The 18,229-nt window shown below is 38.5% G+C and overlaps 1 protein-coding gene across 2 annotated transcripts in view; it reads left to right on the forward strand.

Moving 5' to 3' along the window:
* PCCA (propionyl-CoA carboxylase subunit alpha) overlaps positions 1–18,229 on the forward strand; it is a 278,772-nt gene that overhangs the window by 104,406 nt on the left and 156,137 nt on the right. For both annotated transcript variants that reach the window (XM_068677675.1, XM_068677680.1), the window contains exons 12-14: positions 4,667–4,817; positions 15,419–15,562; positions 17,027–17,101. In XM_068677675.1, the coding sequence (XP_068533776.1) occupies positions 4,667–4,817; positions 15,419–15,562; positions 17,027–17,101 (370 nt within the window). The remainder of the gene's footprint in view (positions 1–4,666; positions 4,818–15,418; positions 15,563–17,026; positions 17,102–18,229) is intronic.

The raw sequence follows: 18,229 nt of genomic DNA on the forward strand, positions 1-18,229 counted from the left end.
TCTCTCTACATTTTCAGGACTTTACTGTTCAAGTAATGGTGGAACAGCACCCTGCCATTGTGTTCTCTAGTGTCGTGTTAAGATCTGCATTATAATTCATGAGCAAATTCTCAAAATTTGCTAGCTGCCTGCTTATTCTCCTTGGTTGTCTCTACTTCTCTTTGGAGATTTGAGGTGATGCCACGTCCTTTGGTGTGAATCTTAGCAGACAAGACCTTCAGAATGAAGTTATTCTTATGACATGCTCTCAACTGTTTCCCAAAATTTCCCTGAGTTTTATTTCAGACAGGAAATAATTTTCTTAGTATGTTTTTTTTTTCTTCCTAGCCATATACGTTCAGAGTTGTGGTTGACTTAGCTATCTTAGACGTTAGTTTTGCACTGTCTTTTTAAATTGAAGGATGCTCTTTCAATTTCAGTTCAAAGGACAGAAATGTTTTTTTATTTTATTTTTTCTGCCTGTGACAGAAAGATCTAAGAGACAGATTTCAAAAGGGAGGTTATTTTACCAGTAAGTGACTGCACTGGAATGCAAGTAAAACAGTTAAACTCTTCTTGTGACCTTTTTGGCATGCACCATTGTTAGCTTCTCTGAGGAATGTTTCTGTCCCTGGAAGGTGCACAGACAGCAACTTCTTTCACTTTATGTAAGCACTAAGCTTTCTCCATGAAGCCAAGTTACTTCAGGATCATGTTCCAGATCAACTGCCAAGGTGCTATGTGAAGTCACCAAGTCGAATGAGTGTACATAGACAAGAACTTAGTGAAAAAGTATGTCATTGCTCTGTACTGTATGTACAAGTTCTCCTTAGAGTTGTGCTCCATGCATGTGTGCCAGAACCACATTTCCTGTCACTCTGTCCACAAAGCCTTGAAGGATTCTGGGCCAAGGGAAGCTGTGAGCCTGTTCTGTTTGTGTCTCTGTACATGAGACATGTATTGGGTATATATATTTTTTTTTGTGTCTCAGCTGAGCAGTAAATTTCCACCGACAATGCAATTGTGCTTTTCAAAATACTTGGCTTTATCTGAGTGAAGGTGATGAAGGTATTTTGGGAAACAGTATCTGGTGAACTAGAGGTGGAGAGGTAGCATTTTGTCCATGTGGTCACCTCTCTGGATGTAGAAACAATAGAACAAAACAACTGGATTGTCTTTGATCAACTTTACAATCACTTGAAGAAGGTCTTGTGAGTGAAATGTCAGGTCTGATCTTATTTGTTCTTTCTGGTGCTTTTATCCTGTGAATCCTTTTTATTTTGCAGCCTTCATGCTGCCATTGGAGCTATTTGGTGGGAAGAATAACAGTGTATGTGTGAGGAAAAGAGTTGAAATCAGGTTGAAAATGCTTCTTTTTCAAGGGATGTCTAATTAGACTGGAGAAAGTTTATTTCATTTGTATAAGGTGAGTAGTTAAAGAATGGAGAAACAATGTATATGAAAGGTAAAGCAGCAGAGGGGAATAGGAAAACTTCAGTTAATTAACCTACCTGATTGCAGGGATATTCCAGTCATTTTAGAGCATAAAGCTTAACCACATGGCAGAGATCAAGTTTAGCAGTGTGACAGCTCTCTATTCCATTCTTTGGCTACAGCGGGAGGTGAACAGAGAGATCTCAGACATACATTTAACAAACATAGGGAGACACCACTGTAATAAAAGGGAGTAACTGTCTTTCATCCATATGAGAAGTAATAATGGTTATTCTAGAAATAGAATATGAAGGCAATATTGAAAAGGTTCTGTTCTTCATAAGCCACTCATTGACCTTTCATGATCAAAACCCTGAATTGAATTATAAGTTAATGTCTTTGTGTAATGTTATCTCCTTATTGAATCAAAATAAGAAATATTATGACTCTCTTTTATGTTACCAGCACCTATTTTTTATAGGTATGACGGTTTTGCCCTTTTTTTCCCCTTCTGATCTAGCGTAGGATCTGCTGATAGCATTCCTGTGATCTGTCTTGACTTCCTTTTCCTGTTGACCCATTTGTCGCCAAGTAGGAATTTTTTTCTAAAATTCTGAAACTGCCTGTCTTACTGTCCAACTAAATCCACCCTGTGACACTGGCTTGACTTGGGGTGTGAAGTAGCACTTTTCCAATAAAGAAAAGGATTCCATTGTCTTATCAATTTACCTAGGTATCTCCTTGCTTTTTGTGTCATGTCAGACACAGTTTGTTGTGGCAGAAGTCTCTAGCTCTCCTATGATTTTTTCAGTCTCAGTGAAAAACCTCAGAGGATGTACTAAAAGACAAGTCCAGACGCAGCAACAGCTTCTGTTTGAGTGCAGTCCTGGGCCCCAGGTGGAGTTTCATGGATATTGATGGAGCTGCTTCAGATATGTGGAGGCTTCCAATTGGTCCTTTCCAAAATTGGGACCCACTTTTGAAGACACCTCAATCATAGAATATCCAAATTGGAAGGGACCTACAAGGATTGTTGAGTCCAACTTCTGGGTCCCCAAAGGACCACCCTGAAAAAAACCCTCAGACCCTATGTCTGAGAGCATTGTCCAAATGCTTCTTGAACTCCAGCAGGCTCGGTGTTGTGACCACTGCCCTGGGGAGCTTGTTCCAGTGCCCGACCACCCTCTGGGTGGAGAAACCTTTTCCTGATACCCAGTCTGAACCTCCTGTGTTGCAGCTTCAAGCTGTTCCCTTGGGTCCTGTTGCTGGTCACCAGAGAGCAGAGATCAGTGCCTGCTTCTCTGCTCCCCCTTGTGAGGAAGTTGTAGACCGCGATGAGTTCTGCCCTCAGTCTCCTGACTTCTGTCTTCTCCAGGAACAATCCAAGTGACTTCAGCCGCTCCTCATACATCTTCCTCTATAGACTCTTTACCATGTTTGTAGCCTTCCTTTGGACGCTCTCTAATTGTTTCATGTCTTTCTTTATATTGTAGCACACAAAACTGCACATAGTACTCAAGGTGAGGATGCACCAGCGCAGAGTAGAGTGGGACAATTCCTTCCCTCAGCCAGATAGCAATGCTGTTCTTGGTGGACCCTGGGGTACAGCTGGCCCTCCAGGCCACCACGTCACACTGCTGGCTTGTGTTCAGTTTGCTGTTGATTAAAACTCCAGATCCATCTCTGCAGGGCTGATCATCCCCCAGCCTGTACCTATAATCATTGTTGCCTCTTCCTAGGTGCAGAATTCAGTACTTGCTCTTGTTAAACTTCATATTGTTGGTGATTGCCCAGCTCTCCAACCTGTCTACATCTCTCTGAAAAGCCATACCACCCTTGACAGAGTCAACAGCTCCACACAATTTGGTACCATTCGCAAACTTTCTCAAAAAGTCTTCAAGTCCTACATCCAAATCATTTATGAATATGTTGAAGAGGCTTGGTCCTAAAATGGAGCCCTGGGGAACCCCACTAGTGACAGGTTGCCAGCTTGATGTAATGCCATTTACAAGAACCCAAATATAATAATTCGGTATGAGCAAGGCATAACATTCGGTATTGTGGCCTTTTCATTTTAAACAGTAACTTAGAATAAACAGTAACTTAGAGGTAAGGTAGGAGTGACTTCTCATTCCTTTACAAAAGTGTTTTCTAAATGAGAGCTGAGTTACATGCCCAATGTAAATCACCACAAAAATATGATAGGCATATTGATAAGTTCCTATAAAATGAACTGCTACATGCTGTCTCTTGTTGAAGGTCAGTGCATCGGAGTGAAGGGCAGCCAGTTCCAGAGCTTTGATGGAAAGCCACAGAAATTTCTGTAGCTATAAATTTACAAACTGTGCAGGTTCATCTAAATCCAAATTTGCAGTATAGAGGAGAGGAATGAGCAGAGTGTGTATCCTCCTAAGTCTTTCAATGCATTTGACCAGTGAAAGTGGTGTATTGAGCTCCTGGAGAGAAAAGGGTTGCAATTTGGACAGCATTCCCAGGTGATCCCCAGGATGGTAGCAGAGCTGCTCTTTGCGTGCCTGTGGGTCATGTCCATACTTTGTGGAAAGGAATGAATTGCAATTAACAGATGTGGATAACTAGTCTTCGGTTTACAGGTAAACCTGAGAGAGGAGATACAGCATGAGGAGGTTTGTCCTGGCATCAGTGATTGGGTTTTTGCTAACGTAACGAATACATAATTTTTCTTTGCTGCAATTTTGCTATCAGTGGAAGCTCAAATACTTCATGAACTTCCAGAACTTATCGATTACAAAGAATATCAATAAAACAGACATGCTGTTTCAATTTTGAGTCAGAAAACAAATTTTCCTTAGACCTCTTGACATGTATTTTGGCAGTCATGTTTCTATTGGATGGTATCTTTTCTTAATAGCTTCATTGTGGCTCTTTATTTTTTAGTTACTATTTTTTGAAAATAGGTATGCCTTCTAAAATGTCATGGATTTGTATGTATTTATTTTCATTTAACTTGAATTTTTATAGATTTTAGTATTCTAAAAAAGTTCTGTTATGTTTTAGAGAATACTGTTATTCATCATGAATTTCTTGTACTTTAGTGGTAACTATGAAGTATGCAGTGTATCTATTTAGGTGCAATATAAAGGTAACTTTTGACTGTTTTGACATGTTATCATAACTTAAATAATGATACTGTCTTCTGGTGGTAGTTCAAGCAGAAAAATAAATAATACATTTTTTTTTTTAATTGAAGAGAGGCATTGTTTCTGTATTGTAGCACTTTTCTAGACCCTGAAACTCGAAGAGCAATGGGAGAACAAGCAGTAGCTCTTGCCAAAGCAGTAAAATATTCCTCTGCTGGAACAGTAGAATTCCTTGTGGACTCCAGTAAGAATTTCTACTTCTTGGAAATGAATACTAGACTTCAGGTAAGAAAAACAGCTCTTCAGATTCAGAAAAAGTGTTATTTAAAAAAACAGAACATAACCTCCTTCCATACTTAGGGGTCTGCTCCTGCAAAGACTTGCACATAACTAACTTGACGGATGTGAGCACTTCCAACTGAACTTAAAAGATCTACTCACTTAAGTAAGCCTGTGTATACAAGACTTTGCAGCCCTGAGCTCTTGTAGAGCACTCAAGTAAGCATTCAGAGGTTTTTTTTACTCTTTGTTACACTTGACCTAAAGACCTTTCAAGAGGTCACTGTTAAGTGCCACTGTGAGCACACAGTAAGTGACTAGCCACTGTGCTCTGATGCTTTTCCCCACTGGTTCCCCACTCAAGTTTCTTTTCTATTTTTTATACCTTTATGCCTTTATGATTGCTTGCTGGGTATCTCTAGGACTGTGATTAAAACTGTGTGTGTATATCAGAAATAAAAACACAGGCAATGCGCATGTGATTGAAATGGTGAATGGAATGTAACTTTGGAAAAAGAGTGCTGACGTGGTGTAGGACTTTTGTACCAGCTCATGGAATCAGTAGTAGATGTGAATCCCACATGGGTGGGCAGACAGTTTCATGGACTCCTCTCTCCCTTATTTGACTGTAGTAATGCATTTCTGGTCATGATCTAAGAAAGTAGGCAAACAACTTGGAAGTCTGGATGTCACGCTCCGAAACAGCAAGAAAGTCCAATTTGCAAGCAAGTGAACACCGTCTTTATCTTCCTTCTCTCACTTTGTCAAATTATGCCAGACGTACTGAAATTTAGAATCAAGCAATAGAGTAATTAGCTTATTTTTCTTTCTTAGCTACGTTTCATTAGGGCTGTGTCCTGTCTGCTGCTTGTACCTGTGGGCAATAATAGAGAGAGCACAAAGAGATGCTTGTGATTCTGACATCTTTGGATGACTTTGTAAAATGGCTGGGCAAATGTATGTTTTGGGTAAATAAACAAGAGGGGATTGGGGCCCCAAGGAGTACGGGTTTTAAAAACAGCCTGTTGTAGAGAGGGAAGACTGCTGGTAAAATTTGCCTTGCCTTGCAGTGCAGCAGTGTTTTCAGAATTACTCATGACAGTTGTATTTTACTTACGCTGTGGTGGTTTTACTCAGCTGGGCAGCTGAACTCCACCACAACCTCTGTCTTACACACTTCAAAGGGAAGGAGGAGAAAATGCAATGAAAAAGGCTCAAGGGTTGAGATAAGGACGGGGAGATCACTTAATTATCATTATGGGCACAACAGACTCAACATAGGGAGATTAATAAAATCCAAACCCTTGCTATATAAACCCAATATAGTACTTTTGCTAGCAGTTTATTTGCCTGATTGTTAATTGCTTTGTATAGCTCATTAAAACATTATGAAAAATTTATCATAACACATTTTTTATGCTTTTCCCAAACTTGTAGCTTTTGAGAGAACAATTTTCAGAGGCTCTCTGCACTCTTGTGTACATAGAAGAAAATATATGATTTTCTGTTTAACCCACCTGGAGTCCCAAACCATTTCCTTGCTATAATACATCATGGGCCATCAATTCCTAAATGGAAACAGTGGTAAAGGATCCTTGAAGTTGATTTGATTTTCAATTTTTTTTAAAGATGTTATCTTAGCTGTTTTGTGTTGTCTCTCCCCCACCTGCCTTAATGCGTGGTGGTAAGAATGTTCACAGTCCCAAGCCTCAAACTTGCTTAATTGTAGAGGAGGTCTCCACATACACAGTAAGAAAGCTTTCACAATTCCATCTTTCAGGACTTTAAAGACTCCTTTTGCTATATAGCCTAAGCACTTTGACAATCCCCTATAATAGCAGACTCATTCTTTCCAACTCTTAAAGAAATTTACTAATCTTAAATTACAGTACTTGTGTAGATATTCTTTAATTCTTCTATCCTGACTGTGTATTGTCTCTAATTAGCATTTCAGCTTGAGGCTGCAGAGCACTAATTTTCTCTGATTCTTCCCCAGGCTTACCCAATTGATCTGTCACTTCTCCCAGGTCTCAAGCTTTACTTTCTGTGCAGCTAACAGTTATGCAACTAACATCTTGTTGCTCCCTTCTATTAAGAGCCAAACTTAGAAACTCTAATGAAGCTGGTTGTCCAGATTTAACTTCATAACCAGGAGTGTCTGCAGATGTCCCTGTATTGCTTTATCTTTCTCCTTTTCCATCCCTGGGATGTGAACAATGACTAACAGGCTTACTTGCCATGTTTCAGCTAAGTACTCAACAGTTGGAAGAACTTCTTAAATGATAGACATCTTACGTGTAAATGATGCTCCTAAGGTCTTTGTCAGTGTGCATTACAGACACAGCTGCCTGTCAGCATCATCAGAATGTGTCTACTGTAAATTATGCAAAAATTTCTATGTCTGTTTTCATGTCTGTGTAATCTCTAATCAGATCACTGCAATCTTTTTACTTCAGATACAGACTTCAGAATAAAATGGCACAAAGCTAACTAAACCAACTCCAACACTTTGCACAGCTTGCTGATTTCTCCCCTCCCTCCCTTTGGTACATGTCAGGGGTTTTCCAGTGTTTTATGTAAGTTATTTTGCAGTAATTAAGAATTATATTGCTATCTTTTAGGGGAACTCTTTGGGAATGTACCTTTTCTGCCAAATAGTACTGCAAAAAAGTATAAATAACACCTTACAGAAAGTTTGTATTTTTTGTATTAAATGTTGCTGCACTACAGTATGAGCCTGGAAAGCAAAACAAGTTGGTGAATCAGCTCCGTTGTCTGTTGTAAGCTACATAAATCTGTTACAGATGTTTTAATCCTTCCAAGTGATTCAGCTAGAATGATTTATTCTCTGCTGTTGGCATTGTACTTTTTGTTATCTGCTTTTCTGTCATCTTTCAGAGGCTAGCTGATAAAGCACAAGATTGGGTAATTGGATAGCAAAACTCGTTATTTGTTTTTTACAAGAAAACGTAGAAATGTCTGCCCTACCAGCTACAAGAGAACTTCCTGTATGTTGTCATTTAGTGCACTTTTGGAGTGGTTTTCAGGCAGCTACCACTGTTAAACTGCTGAGGCAGACCAGATGTTGAATATCTGATTCTTTATAGCTGCTCATGCTGTGGTGTGCTTTGTGTTACCTAGTTGTCATCAGTCTAATAAAAGGCAGTCATAATCCAAAGTAGCCAAACAAGAGCTTTGAAATAAATAAAAAGTTGCTGACCCCTTAGCCTTGATGGTCTTTCTAACTACCACATTGTGTCAGAATCTCCTTCTCAAACTCCCATCAGAAATGCTCACTTTCACCAGAAAAGATGAGTTTTTCCAATGAAAAATGGAATAGAAATGTTCCTTCTCTACTTTATATGAAGAGAGTACGCAGTCTGTAAATAAAGAATATCTGTTAAGATATGGGTGTGCTGTGTGGTTAAACTTCTTAAATGTGAATCGATTGGTGACAGCAAAGGAAAAGCATCAAATATTCTGGAAATGATTGTTTGTAGTACCTTGAAATGAGAAGCATCTCTCACTGGCTCGAGGAAAAACTGAGAAAAGTGTGATGACTGGTGTAAAGGGAACAGTTATCCTAAATACAGTTTGTACATCTGTTTCTCAGATCTGCTCCCAACCTTCTGCCTCCCTCACGTGTTGTGTGATTTAAATAACAAGTGAGCACTCCCTTCCTCCTCAAAATGTAACCAAACTTGCTTAAAATGATTGAAAAGATCGATTGTATAGACTGTATACAGTCTATAAAATTCACTGCAGCGGAGTGGAGAAGTATGACAGTGTTTTCTCCTCAGGTGATAGTTTGAACGTTTCTGTCATGACTTTTTAGGGAATAAAAGCTGCTTCTGTAGAATATTCTATTAAAGTGTTTGCAAGAGGTTTATTAAAAGCAAATGAATGTGTCTGTGTTCTTATTTTACAGTGAATCATAGTCAGAGTGTTTAACTATTTTATGTAAATGTTTCATGGTCTTTAAAGTAGCTTGATTCCAAGGCATAAGGTAAATAAACTTCCATATACCCATACAGTATTACCATATTAATTTTGATTTTGTTGATTTCTGTTAATCAGTTCTGGTGTTTTCATAGTTCTTGTGTTTTCATCAGACTTCAGTGACACCTTTAAGTGTTATATTCTAGAGCTTTGTCTTTGTGCAAAGCTGGCAGTGCCTGTTTTGAAGAAGAGGAAGGATTTTTGAATGCAACAGTTCTGTCCCTCTCTGCCTTCCTCTTCTGTTTATCTATTCATGAAAGTATAAAAAGCATGGTTGGAAAATATCAGAGATATGTAGAAATCCTCTTGGTGGTTCTTTGGATCCCCAGCGACCTTAACTCTTGTTTCTATCAGGCTCCTCATGGTATCTGTATTCTGTTGCACATCATTAGGCAGCACCTGCTACACGTTTGCTCGGTGAAGGAGAGAAGTGCTGGAGAAAATCACAGCTGCACTGTATAAACAGAAGCAGCAAAATACAAATAGCAAAGCGATGAGCTCAGTCTGGATTGCCAGATAAAACCACGGAGAGGTGGTGGCTTTGGTATCCATAGCGGACCCATGGGATGGTGAGAGACGGTTTTGTTGTCCTCGCCTGCGTAACTGTCTGGAGGATGAATTGTGATAGGTGGGAAGGAGGGATGGGAGCAGTGAAAGGGGCTGTCAGTAGCTGGAGGAGTAGGTTTCTACAAAGTCTGAATGGGGGGATTTCAAAGCAAAGTCTCAAGTGACTGTTTCTGCCATTTGCTCAGACTCTTCATATTTCTTAATACTGGAATCTTGTTTTACTGTGACACTTTGCTTCAGTCATTTTAAATAGGCTAACGAACAATGTCAGATGGTAAAGACTTTCAATTGCTACTAACCTGGGCTGAATTTGAACTCCTGACCTAAAGGTGAAAGGTCTCTTATCCCATTACCAATCCCCTAAGCCCACCAGAATCCATTCTGCACACAGTTTATACCAGCTGTTCATGGCCATTTTTAGAACCGAAAGAAAAGGTGATTTTGCTGCCAAACAACACTTCTTCACACAAGAGGGTCAGCCGACAACAGTTAACCAGATTTTTGCCACATTCTTGCCTCCTAATGCAACTTCCATTATGTAGCTACTGGTTGTCTGCTTTTCAGGCTTTCCAAAAGAACTACAGAAAAGCATTGCTAATTGTTGTTGACAGAAGAGAACGACATTGTTTGTGTAAGTCATTGAATCTGAAAGATGCCATTAACAGTGCTGCCAGGGCACTGAGCGATATCTTAGAGACAACACTACCATGTAACTATCAGAATACTATTTAAAAAGTAGAGCTTTTTACTCTGCTCCATTTTTTTTTTATAAGTAGAAGGACAAAAGATCACTCTTCAAACGGTACATTAGTTTCTTTCCTTTGCTGAATTTGATGCAAAGAAAATGCGAGAATGGCTGCAGTGTGACAGGACCCATCCTGAATTAAGTACTCTGAGAAGCCTTTAATGCTACAGCTAAATATTGTCAAAGCAGACCTAGCATCTCTAAAAAAAAGTGTAAACAGGTTCTGTTGGATGCAAGTTTCTCTACTTTCTTAGGTGAAGCATGAGTGAAAAGGAAATTGTGTAGAGTTAGTGAGTTGCAAGATTTTTTTTGAAGTGCAGAAGCTAATTGAGAAAGTAATGTTGAAATTGCAAGCTAAATAAGCTGTTGATATAATGTGTATGTTGTTTAAAACACAAAAAAGACAGATTCAGTAATCTCAGGCTATATAAGTTGTCTTACCTGTGTCTGTCCAGTGCAGTAAAGAAAGAAATCCTTGCAAAACAAAAGTTGACAAAACTGAATCTATTATTATTGGAAGATAATTTCCTATGAAGTAGTTGATTTTTTTCAAAGTCTAATATATACTGCCATAAAAAATTAGTTGGTACCAAATGGCTGCACATTAGTTTTTATTTCTGCAACAAAACTCAAACAGAAGAAGTCTGCCTCAGCATCTCAGTTGATGGAAATTTTTGTAGTTCTTGTTGTATTCATTTATTTGATCATAGTAATAAATCCAAATGTAAACAGCAACTAGTATTATATACTGTGTCTACAGAAGATGACAACATAAGAGATTTCCTGAATTTCTGTGTGCTTTCCATTCAGTCTTTACATCAGCCCAAACATTCTCTGCTCTCCAGCAACTCCTCTAAAAAGATTTTTTTTCTATACATATCCCTAAACCCTGTGTACTCTTGTGGACTTCTGCAGAGGAACTATTCTGCAGAAAGATGATGTGACCCCAGAGTGCTCCTGCTCATAGCAGTCAGAAAGCTGGCACGCCTGAATAGCAGAACATGTGTGCACCTCTGTTGCTGTTCACTTCTCCAAAACAGAAAACAGGCTCACTGAACTAGCAGGAGCTGAAGAGCATCTGTAAGTTGCTGAGTTTGGGTCAATTGATACTGGGCTTGAAGTAGAAGAAAAGCCCATGGGATTCCAGGTGAATCATGTTTCCTGGAAACTGTGGTGAATGTTGAAAGTTAGCTTTTAGATTATTTATTTGAATGTAAAGGAGCATATGACACCAACAAGAGATTTAAAACAGTAGGAATGGCACAGACTGTAGTTTTGGGTGTACTGAAATTTAGATTTTCTTGGCCTCTGTGGTCTGTTTGAACGCTCCAGCTGACGTGCGAGTAAGCTGATGCCTGATGCATACAGGAGCAAGAGTGCAATCTGTGAAAATACCAGTAAGTGCTTGCTATTAGGCCTGAGTACCTTGCTGGCCATGAGAAAAACTGTGTTCTCAAAATACTCTACTGGATATGGGGGGGGGCGGGGCAGCTACTCCTAATTTACTTCTTAACTCAAACTGTTTGTAAAAATTGCATCACTGTTTTGATAGCTGTGGATGAGCCTCCCAGTATGGGAAAGCTTTGACTGTAGGCCATCACAGAATGAGACACGAATTAGCAGTTCTTCTGGGAACTGATGCTAATTGGACTGTCATGTTTGCAGGTTCCCCTAGCTTTTTAGTGCATGTTTCACCATTTATAGTCTGGGATTTTGTTGCTTTTCACTCACGGACTTTGCCACCAGTGCTGCCAGTGCCCCATGATGTATGAATGGGAAGAGTGTTGGGAATCGAAAACTTGTAATGCTCACAGGGAGGTGATTGCTGTGAGGTGTCTGAAGAAGAGCAGATCCAGTACAAAGGGATGCACTTTCCCTTTACCTCCTATGGATGTTGCAGGCCATAACAGTTTTGGCTGTATGGGCTCATGAGCAGGATCAAAAAGTGGCATTCTTCAGAGCATTGGCTTTGTGTGGATCTCTGGAAGTGGGGAGTAAGACATATTTTTGAGGAGTTGTGTACTGCACTTAAGTAACTTTTTATATTAGAAATCATTTTTGTCCAGACTTGGTATATGTAAAAGGGCTGGTAGTAAAGGGGATATTTTTGGCAGCTAACTGTGTTGAGAGTTATCACTGATCAAATTTTCTCCTTGTCCTCTTGATAATAGGGACAGCTGCCTTGATATAGCTCTGATCTGTAGATTGCTTGCAGCAGGCATGCCTGGTTTTGCCCTTTGTGTTAAGGCCAGTGAAAATGTGTGAATTTACCCGCTATCGCATAGCCATACCTCCATTGGCTCTTACCTTATTGACGGATGTTGCACTGGCAAGATGTTGGCTCAGCTGACTACGAAACCCGAGCATGGCCCAAAGCTAAAGGAGTTGATCGATTGAGTGTGATTCAGCTCTGTTTGTGTGCATACTTTCATCTCTTTAAAAATTCACTCCTTGATTTAATATCCATAAAATGGCAAGTAAAGGCTTTTGAAGAAGAGGCATAGAATAAAATTAATAGAAGAAAATACAAGCAAAACAAGAATGACATCTAAAGCAGAAGGCTGCAAGGTGAAAGAGGAAAACAGTAAAGGCTAACTTCTGGTAGTGATTCAAAACCAGATTCAACAGTTATCTTGGTTAATAACTGCAACAGTTATTCTAGAGCTTTCCTAAGCACGGGTTGATGGAGTCTGTACTTTCTTTTTTGGGAGGGGAGGGAGAAGAGTGGTCTTATTTTGCTTCTTCTACCCCCATCCTTCCTTGCCTTGTATGAGATTAGAGTTTTAATTTCAGATCCTGCAAGTATCTCTCTGTGGGTGGATTCTTGCACCTCTAGAACCTCGTTGCAGGGTGCTCATTGAACCAGGATATGGCATTACTGCTTTTTTAATGTCCTTTTGTACTATAAACTGAAGTGTATTCTGTACATTGCTAAAAATACTGCACTCCCTCCCCTTGCTGAAAGAAAAGTACAAATATTAAAACAAGTGCAATTTGAGCTGTGAAACCTATCTGAAAGATTAAAGCTACAAAAAGTCAACTAGCACTTCAAGGTTAAAATTTTTCTACCCCATTTGGGTTATCTGATGGCATTAAGGTATACTGAAATATATTTTAAATTATTATGCATCCCTACATTTTCCCTAAACAGCATTAGTTGAAGCGTAGTCCTAAAAGAAAGCCAAACATCTTCTCCCCACCCTCAAAAAGATTTCAAAAAATTTTGCTCATCATTTTCTAAACGCTGTTTTCTGTGCAGACACAAAGGGAGTATTTTGAAGAAACAGAAGAAAATATTGACCAAGTCAAAGATCTGTATTGAAGAATGGATTAAATAAATGTTTGTGAGTCATAAGAACCAAACAACAAAAATATTTTTCTTTCCAGAAACATTCCGTCCTATTTTGATCATCAACAATAAAACTGAAAACAACAATGAAGCTATTGAATCTGGAATGCCACTTGTAATCCAAGAAAAATGACAGTATAGCTAAATAATGCAAGTGTCTTTGGTTAAAGTAAAGTAAGAAAGTGTTATATTTTAATTGCTTTTGACATTAGAATTCCAGAGGTGTTCAAAACTCACAGGTGATTTTTTTTAAACTTTAATTCTAAGATAAGAGAGTAAGTTCTATTATCCAAGTAATTCACGTGCAATAAGAAACTTTCTATTAAAACTCTAAGTTAAACTTGAAGTTTCTATTAAAAAATCTCTAAGTTTTAATAGAAATAGAATTGCTTCAATTTAACACGGCAAAGTAGACACTGAGATGTTTCATAGATTCCCAAAATACTGTTATTAAGCTTGACATACTGGAGAATATCATGTGTTAGGTGGGAGCAAGATTGAATCCCAAAGGTATATCCTTAAACTGTATAATCAGATTCCCATTTCAATGTCACTTTTATCCTTCAAAGAATAGGTTCTTGTTTCAGTGATGATTTGTCATTAAAATTATGTCAAAACGTCTTAAAATGTTGTTGAAACTCTACACAAACTCACAGCACACACAGGGCTAATTATGGATGCCATCTGTTTATTTTTACCAAGCTTTTTTCTTAAAGACCAAAGCATCATCTTCTTCTGATAAGCCACAAGATTATTCGAATGACTATAAATGTTTTCCTTATACCAGTGTACTTGAAGGAAGAAAGACACGTGGTTTGTTCACTGACCTTTTTCTGTGTCACAAAATGTATGCAATGTGACATCTCGTGATAGAGAAACCATTGTGAAGTGCATTTTCTTAAGGTGCTTGGCTCTTGGAATGGAAACGTTTTGTAACAAAAATGGCAGGTCTGTCATCATTTTCATAGGGAAAGTCTTAAAGAGGTGTGTGTGTGTGAAGAACATGCTTTTAACATGTGAAGGTTACTTTGATCTATATGGCGTGTCTTGCATTCTGGGGATGCTTTGTGTTTTTTCAGGCATACATCGACTATTATTTCAAGCTAGGAAATGTATTCATTCATACCCCTTCGCATTTAAAAGGGAGAAGTGTGTGTGTGCACGCGTGTGCGCGCACATGTGTGCATGCTTGTACGCACATGCCTGGGTTAGTGTGACCGACGGGTATTCCCATGACAGCATCATCCAAAGCCGTTAGCAGCAATTTGCTGAGAGAGCAGAGTGACTCTGCTGGTCCAGCCCAGCTATTGTGCATGCTAAGCACTAAACAGATAAGTCTGGAGGGGGGGGAAAAAAAAAATTGAAGGATCCATCTGCTCATTTCTGCTACACTGCGCTGATGTAAGATTACGCTAATCTGGTTGCTTGTCAGGACAGGTTAGTGAAAGCAGGCGAATGGGTGAGATTTAGGGTAGGCTACTTCTGTGGCGAATTGCGAGTGGCTCCCGTACGTGCCGTGTTAAGTGTAGCAGAACGGGTTGATTATCAGCTACTTCAAGATTCTCGGTTAAAACGTATTTGTGGCTAAGGAGCTAGTCTTTTCAAAACAAGGCTGAACAGAAGAAGCCTCTAAAAGAAAAAATATCATCACCAGGTGCTTTGAGTTTGTAAAATAAATGGAAAAAAAGCCACCTCTTCGGTGTTTTTCTTTTGTGTACTGTTCCTAGTTATTGTAATCTAATTCTTTTATTTTGAGGTGTTTTCTTGCAAAGGATGATGCAGGGAGTTTATCAAGTTTAATATTTGGGGGAGAAAAAGACCAAGATGGTAACGTATTTTTTGCCCGGTCTGATTTCTTGTTTATCTGCGTTTGTTTATGGTGAGGGATTTTTTTTTTTTTTTTGGTCGTTTTTGTTACCTACTGACTGGCAGTTCTTGACCTTGCAGGTTGAACATCCCGTCACAGAATGCATTACCGGCCTGGATTTGGTCCAAGAAATGATCCGTGTTGCTAAGGGTTACCCTCTCCGGCACAAACAAGCTGATATTCCCATCAACGGCTGGGCGGTTGAATGTCGAGTTTATGCTGAGGTAAATGAGTGGTAATGGGGAGGAGGGTAGGTGCTTGAATTGTACAGTAATAATACCCAGGTGTGGACGGACGCCAAGGTGAAGTCAAGGATTATCGTAGGAAAGTCGTGATTTAAGACTGCAACATCAATGGTTGATGAGCCTTTGTAGAGTTTTTATTAATTCAAAATACAGCACATATTTTGACATATATTTTTTTTCCCCAAAATTGAAATAAAAAATGGTAAAAGTACAAGTAGCTAAGATTTGTTCCTAAGGACATTTGTTATTTAGCTCGTATTTAGTAATGTAGTACTGGCGTTATTTGGTGCAGGTAATTAGTGTCTCCAGATTTCTTAGTTTGCATGCTTGAAACTTCTTGACCTAAAAAGACAGTTGAAATTGGATGGCTTAAAGAATTTTTATTGTTTTAAGCGATACAGGGTTGTTGAAAAAGTAAGTTATATATCTTCTGAGACTACAGTTCTTTATAGGACAAGCTTTCAAAGTGGTGCTTGTCTGTCCGACTCATCTTAAAAAAGCTGACTAAAATATAAAACATTTTCAGGCATATTTAGTGCATTTTATGGTAGTTAGTCTTTTTGCTCTCATTTTTGATGTGTGAAAATCAAGATTTGCTCATTTAACAAAATGACATTCAGCTTCCTTCATTTTGTTTTAAGAAAATCTTAGGCAACTGTACTTTTCAAAAACTGACATTTTTTCATCATTTGTGGCCCTGGACTTTTTTTTTTTTTTTCCTTTTCATGACATACGCATAATCTTCAACTCGCTATACTGTTTTCAAGTAATGTGAACCATTTTGATAAAGAATAGATATTTGTCCTGTGACTGGCATGGAAGCTCTTCTGAGTATGAGTAGGTTTTACTCTGGAGTAATTGATGCTTGGGCTTTCTTTTTATCCAGCTTATTTATAAGTGTGTGGGAATCTAAATAATGGATCCTATTACTTTGCCGTGAGATTGGTTGTTCTTATAGGCCATACATTTATTTGCTGTCTTATTAAACTTACATGGGCGTTGCATTATGTAAGACATCTCAAAAGGCATAAAGATCAGTTTGATAACTAATTCCTAACAGCACTTTATCTTCGCATTTTTTTTCCCTAAACTCTCTTCTCAACTCCACCCCTTCTATGAATACTTTCCCATCCTTCTTCCAAGGTACAATGTGGCAAATGAAAATGTGGTCTTTGTGTATTTTGGTGCTCTACTGTTGTGCTGTGTATGTGTTATATGCTACTTTTTTTCCTGCTTTTTGGCTGCAGTGCGTGAAAATTTGTTTCCAGTTTTTTATCTGGAGTCATAGGGGTAGTTTGAACAAAAGTAGCTCAACACAAGTAATTCTGAGGTGGAAAACAAAGTTACTGAAGCAGTTGTTTCTGTTAGACTTCACGCTATTTAATCTTATTTTCTTCACATCTGTAAAAGTTTAATGCTTTTTCATGTCAAATTTTATTTCAGGACCCCTACAAATCTTTTGGCCTGCCATCCATTGGTAAACTGTCTCAGTATCAGGAACCATTGCATGTGCCAAGCGTAAGTAACTTGGTTTTCATAGGTACTGATTTTCATAGGTACACTGTTAAGGGTCTCATTTTTATAGACGAGGACTATAAGTACTCAATAGCTCTTTAAATCAGGGCGTTTCTTCCAACTTTTTAGGGATGGAGGGTCACAGCAATACTTATTTATCTGAAAAAGTGTTTAAACTGTTTTTAAAACCAGTTTCTAACTGGCTTTAAAATGGATTCAGATTGAGTATATCAGGAAATCAATGTATGTTGAAATATTTTACTACATCGTATAACTTAAACTGTAAGTTTTTCAAACATGGCTCAAGTGAACATACCAGGATGATTAGAAAATGACAGTCAAATGCTGGGTCAGCTCTTTAACTACAGACAACTGTGAGAAACTGCCAGTGCTTTCTGTTTAGCTTTGTAGACTTTGAAGAACAAATTTGCTACAGTGATTATTACACATTTCAGGATGCAGTCCAACTATATAGAATGGCTATTTATCAAACAGTGTTTTCTGCTACATGAAAAGAACAAGGAGACTGTCATTGTGTAAAATCAAGGTAGGCGAAGTCATAAGTGCACATATATATGATGCTGTCAGTTAGTGGAATTGCAAGGCTGTACCATCTGTGAATACAATTATTCAGTCAGATTGCTTGCATGGAAAATAATGAAAGATTACAGGAGAAATCTTAAGTGTGGAGATGTTATTGGATATATGATTTATTTCACTTCTTAAATTGTTTTTGCCCATGTACTTTCCGAAGGGACCTGACCCTTTCTGGTCTTCAAGGCTTCATGCTGTGTTCAAAGCCTGAAAGCAGAAAAAACCTGTAAAGATCTAAAAGGCGTTATGTGATCTTAAAGAGGAGATGAGGGGAAAAGGTATCATTGGATGTATCTAAACTTTTTTTTTTTTTTTAATGAAACAAAGAGTGTATTTAATAAGAATTGATAATGAATACTCCAGTGGTTGTTAGAAGTTTTCACCATGTTGTAATAGCTAACAGGATGTCAAACATTTTGCCCTTGCAAGTTTTTGCAATTTGCAATTTTCCAAACGTGAGACCTGTTGAAAGTACAAGTGATAATGGACAAACTATACCCCCTACAGTCTTTGTCCCACCAAATCTTTCTTCAATTA

This window comes from Anas acuta, chromosome 1 (assembly GCF_963932015.1).
Source record: "Anas acuta chromosome 1, bAnaAcu1.1, whole genome shotgun sequence".
Taxonomy (NCBI): Eukaryota; Metazoa; Chordata; class Aves; order Anseriformes; family Anatidae; genus Anas; species Anas acuta.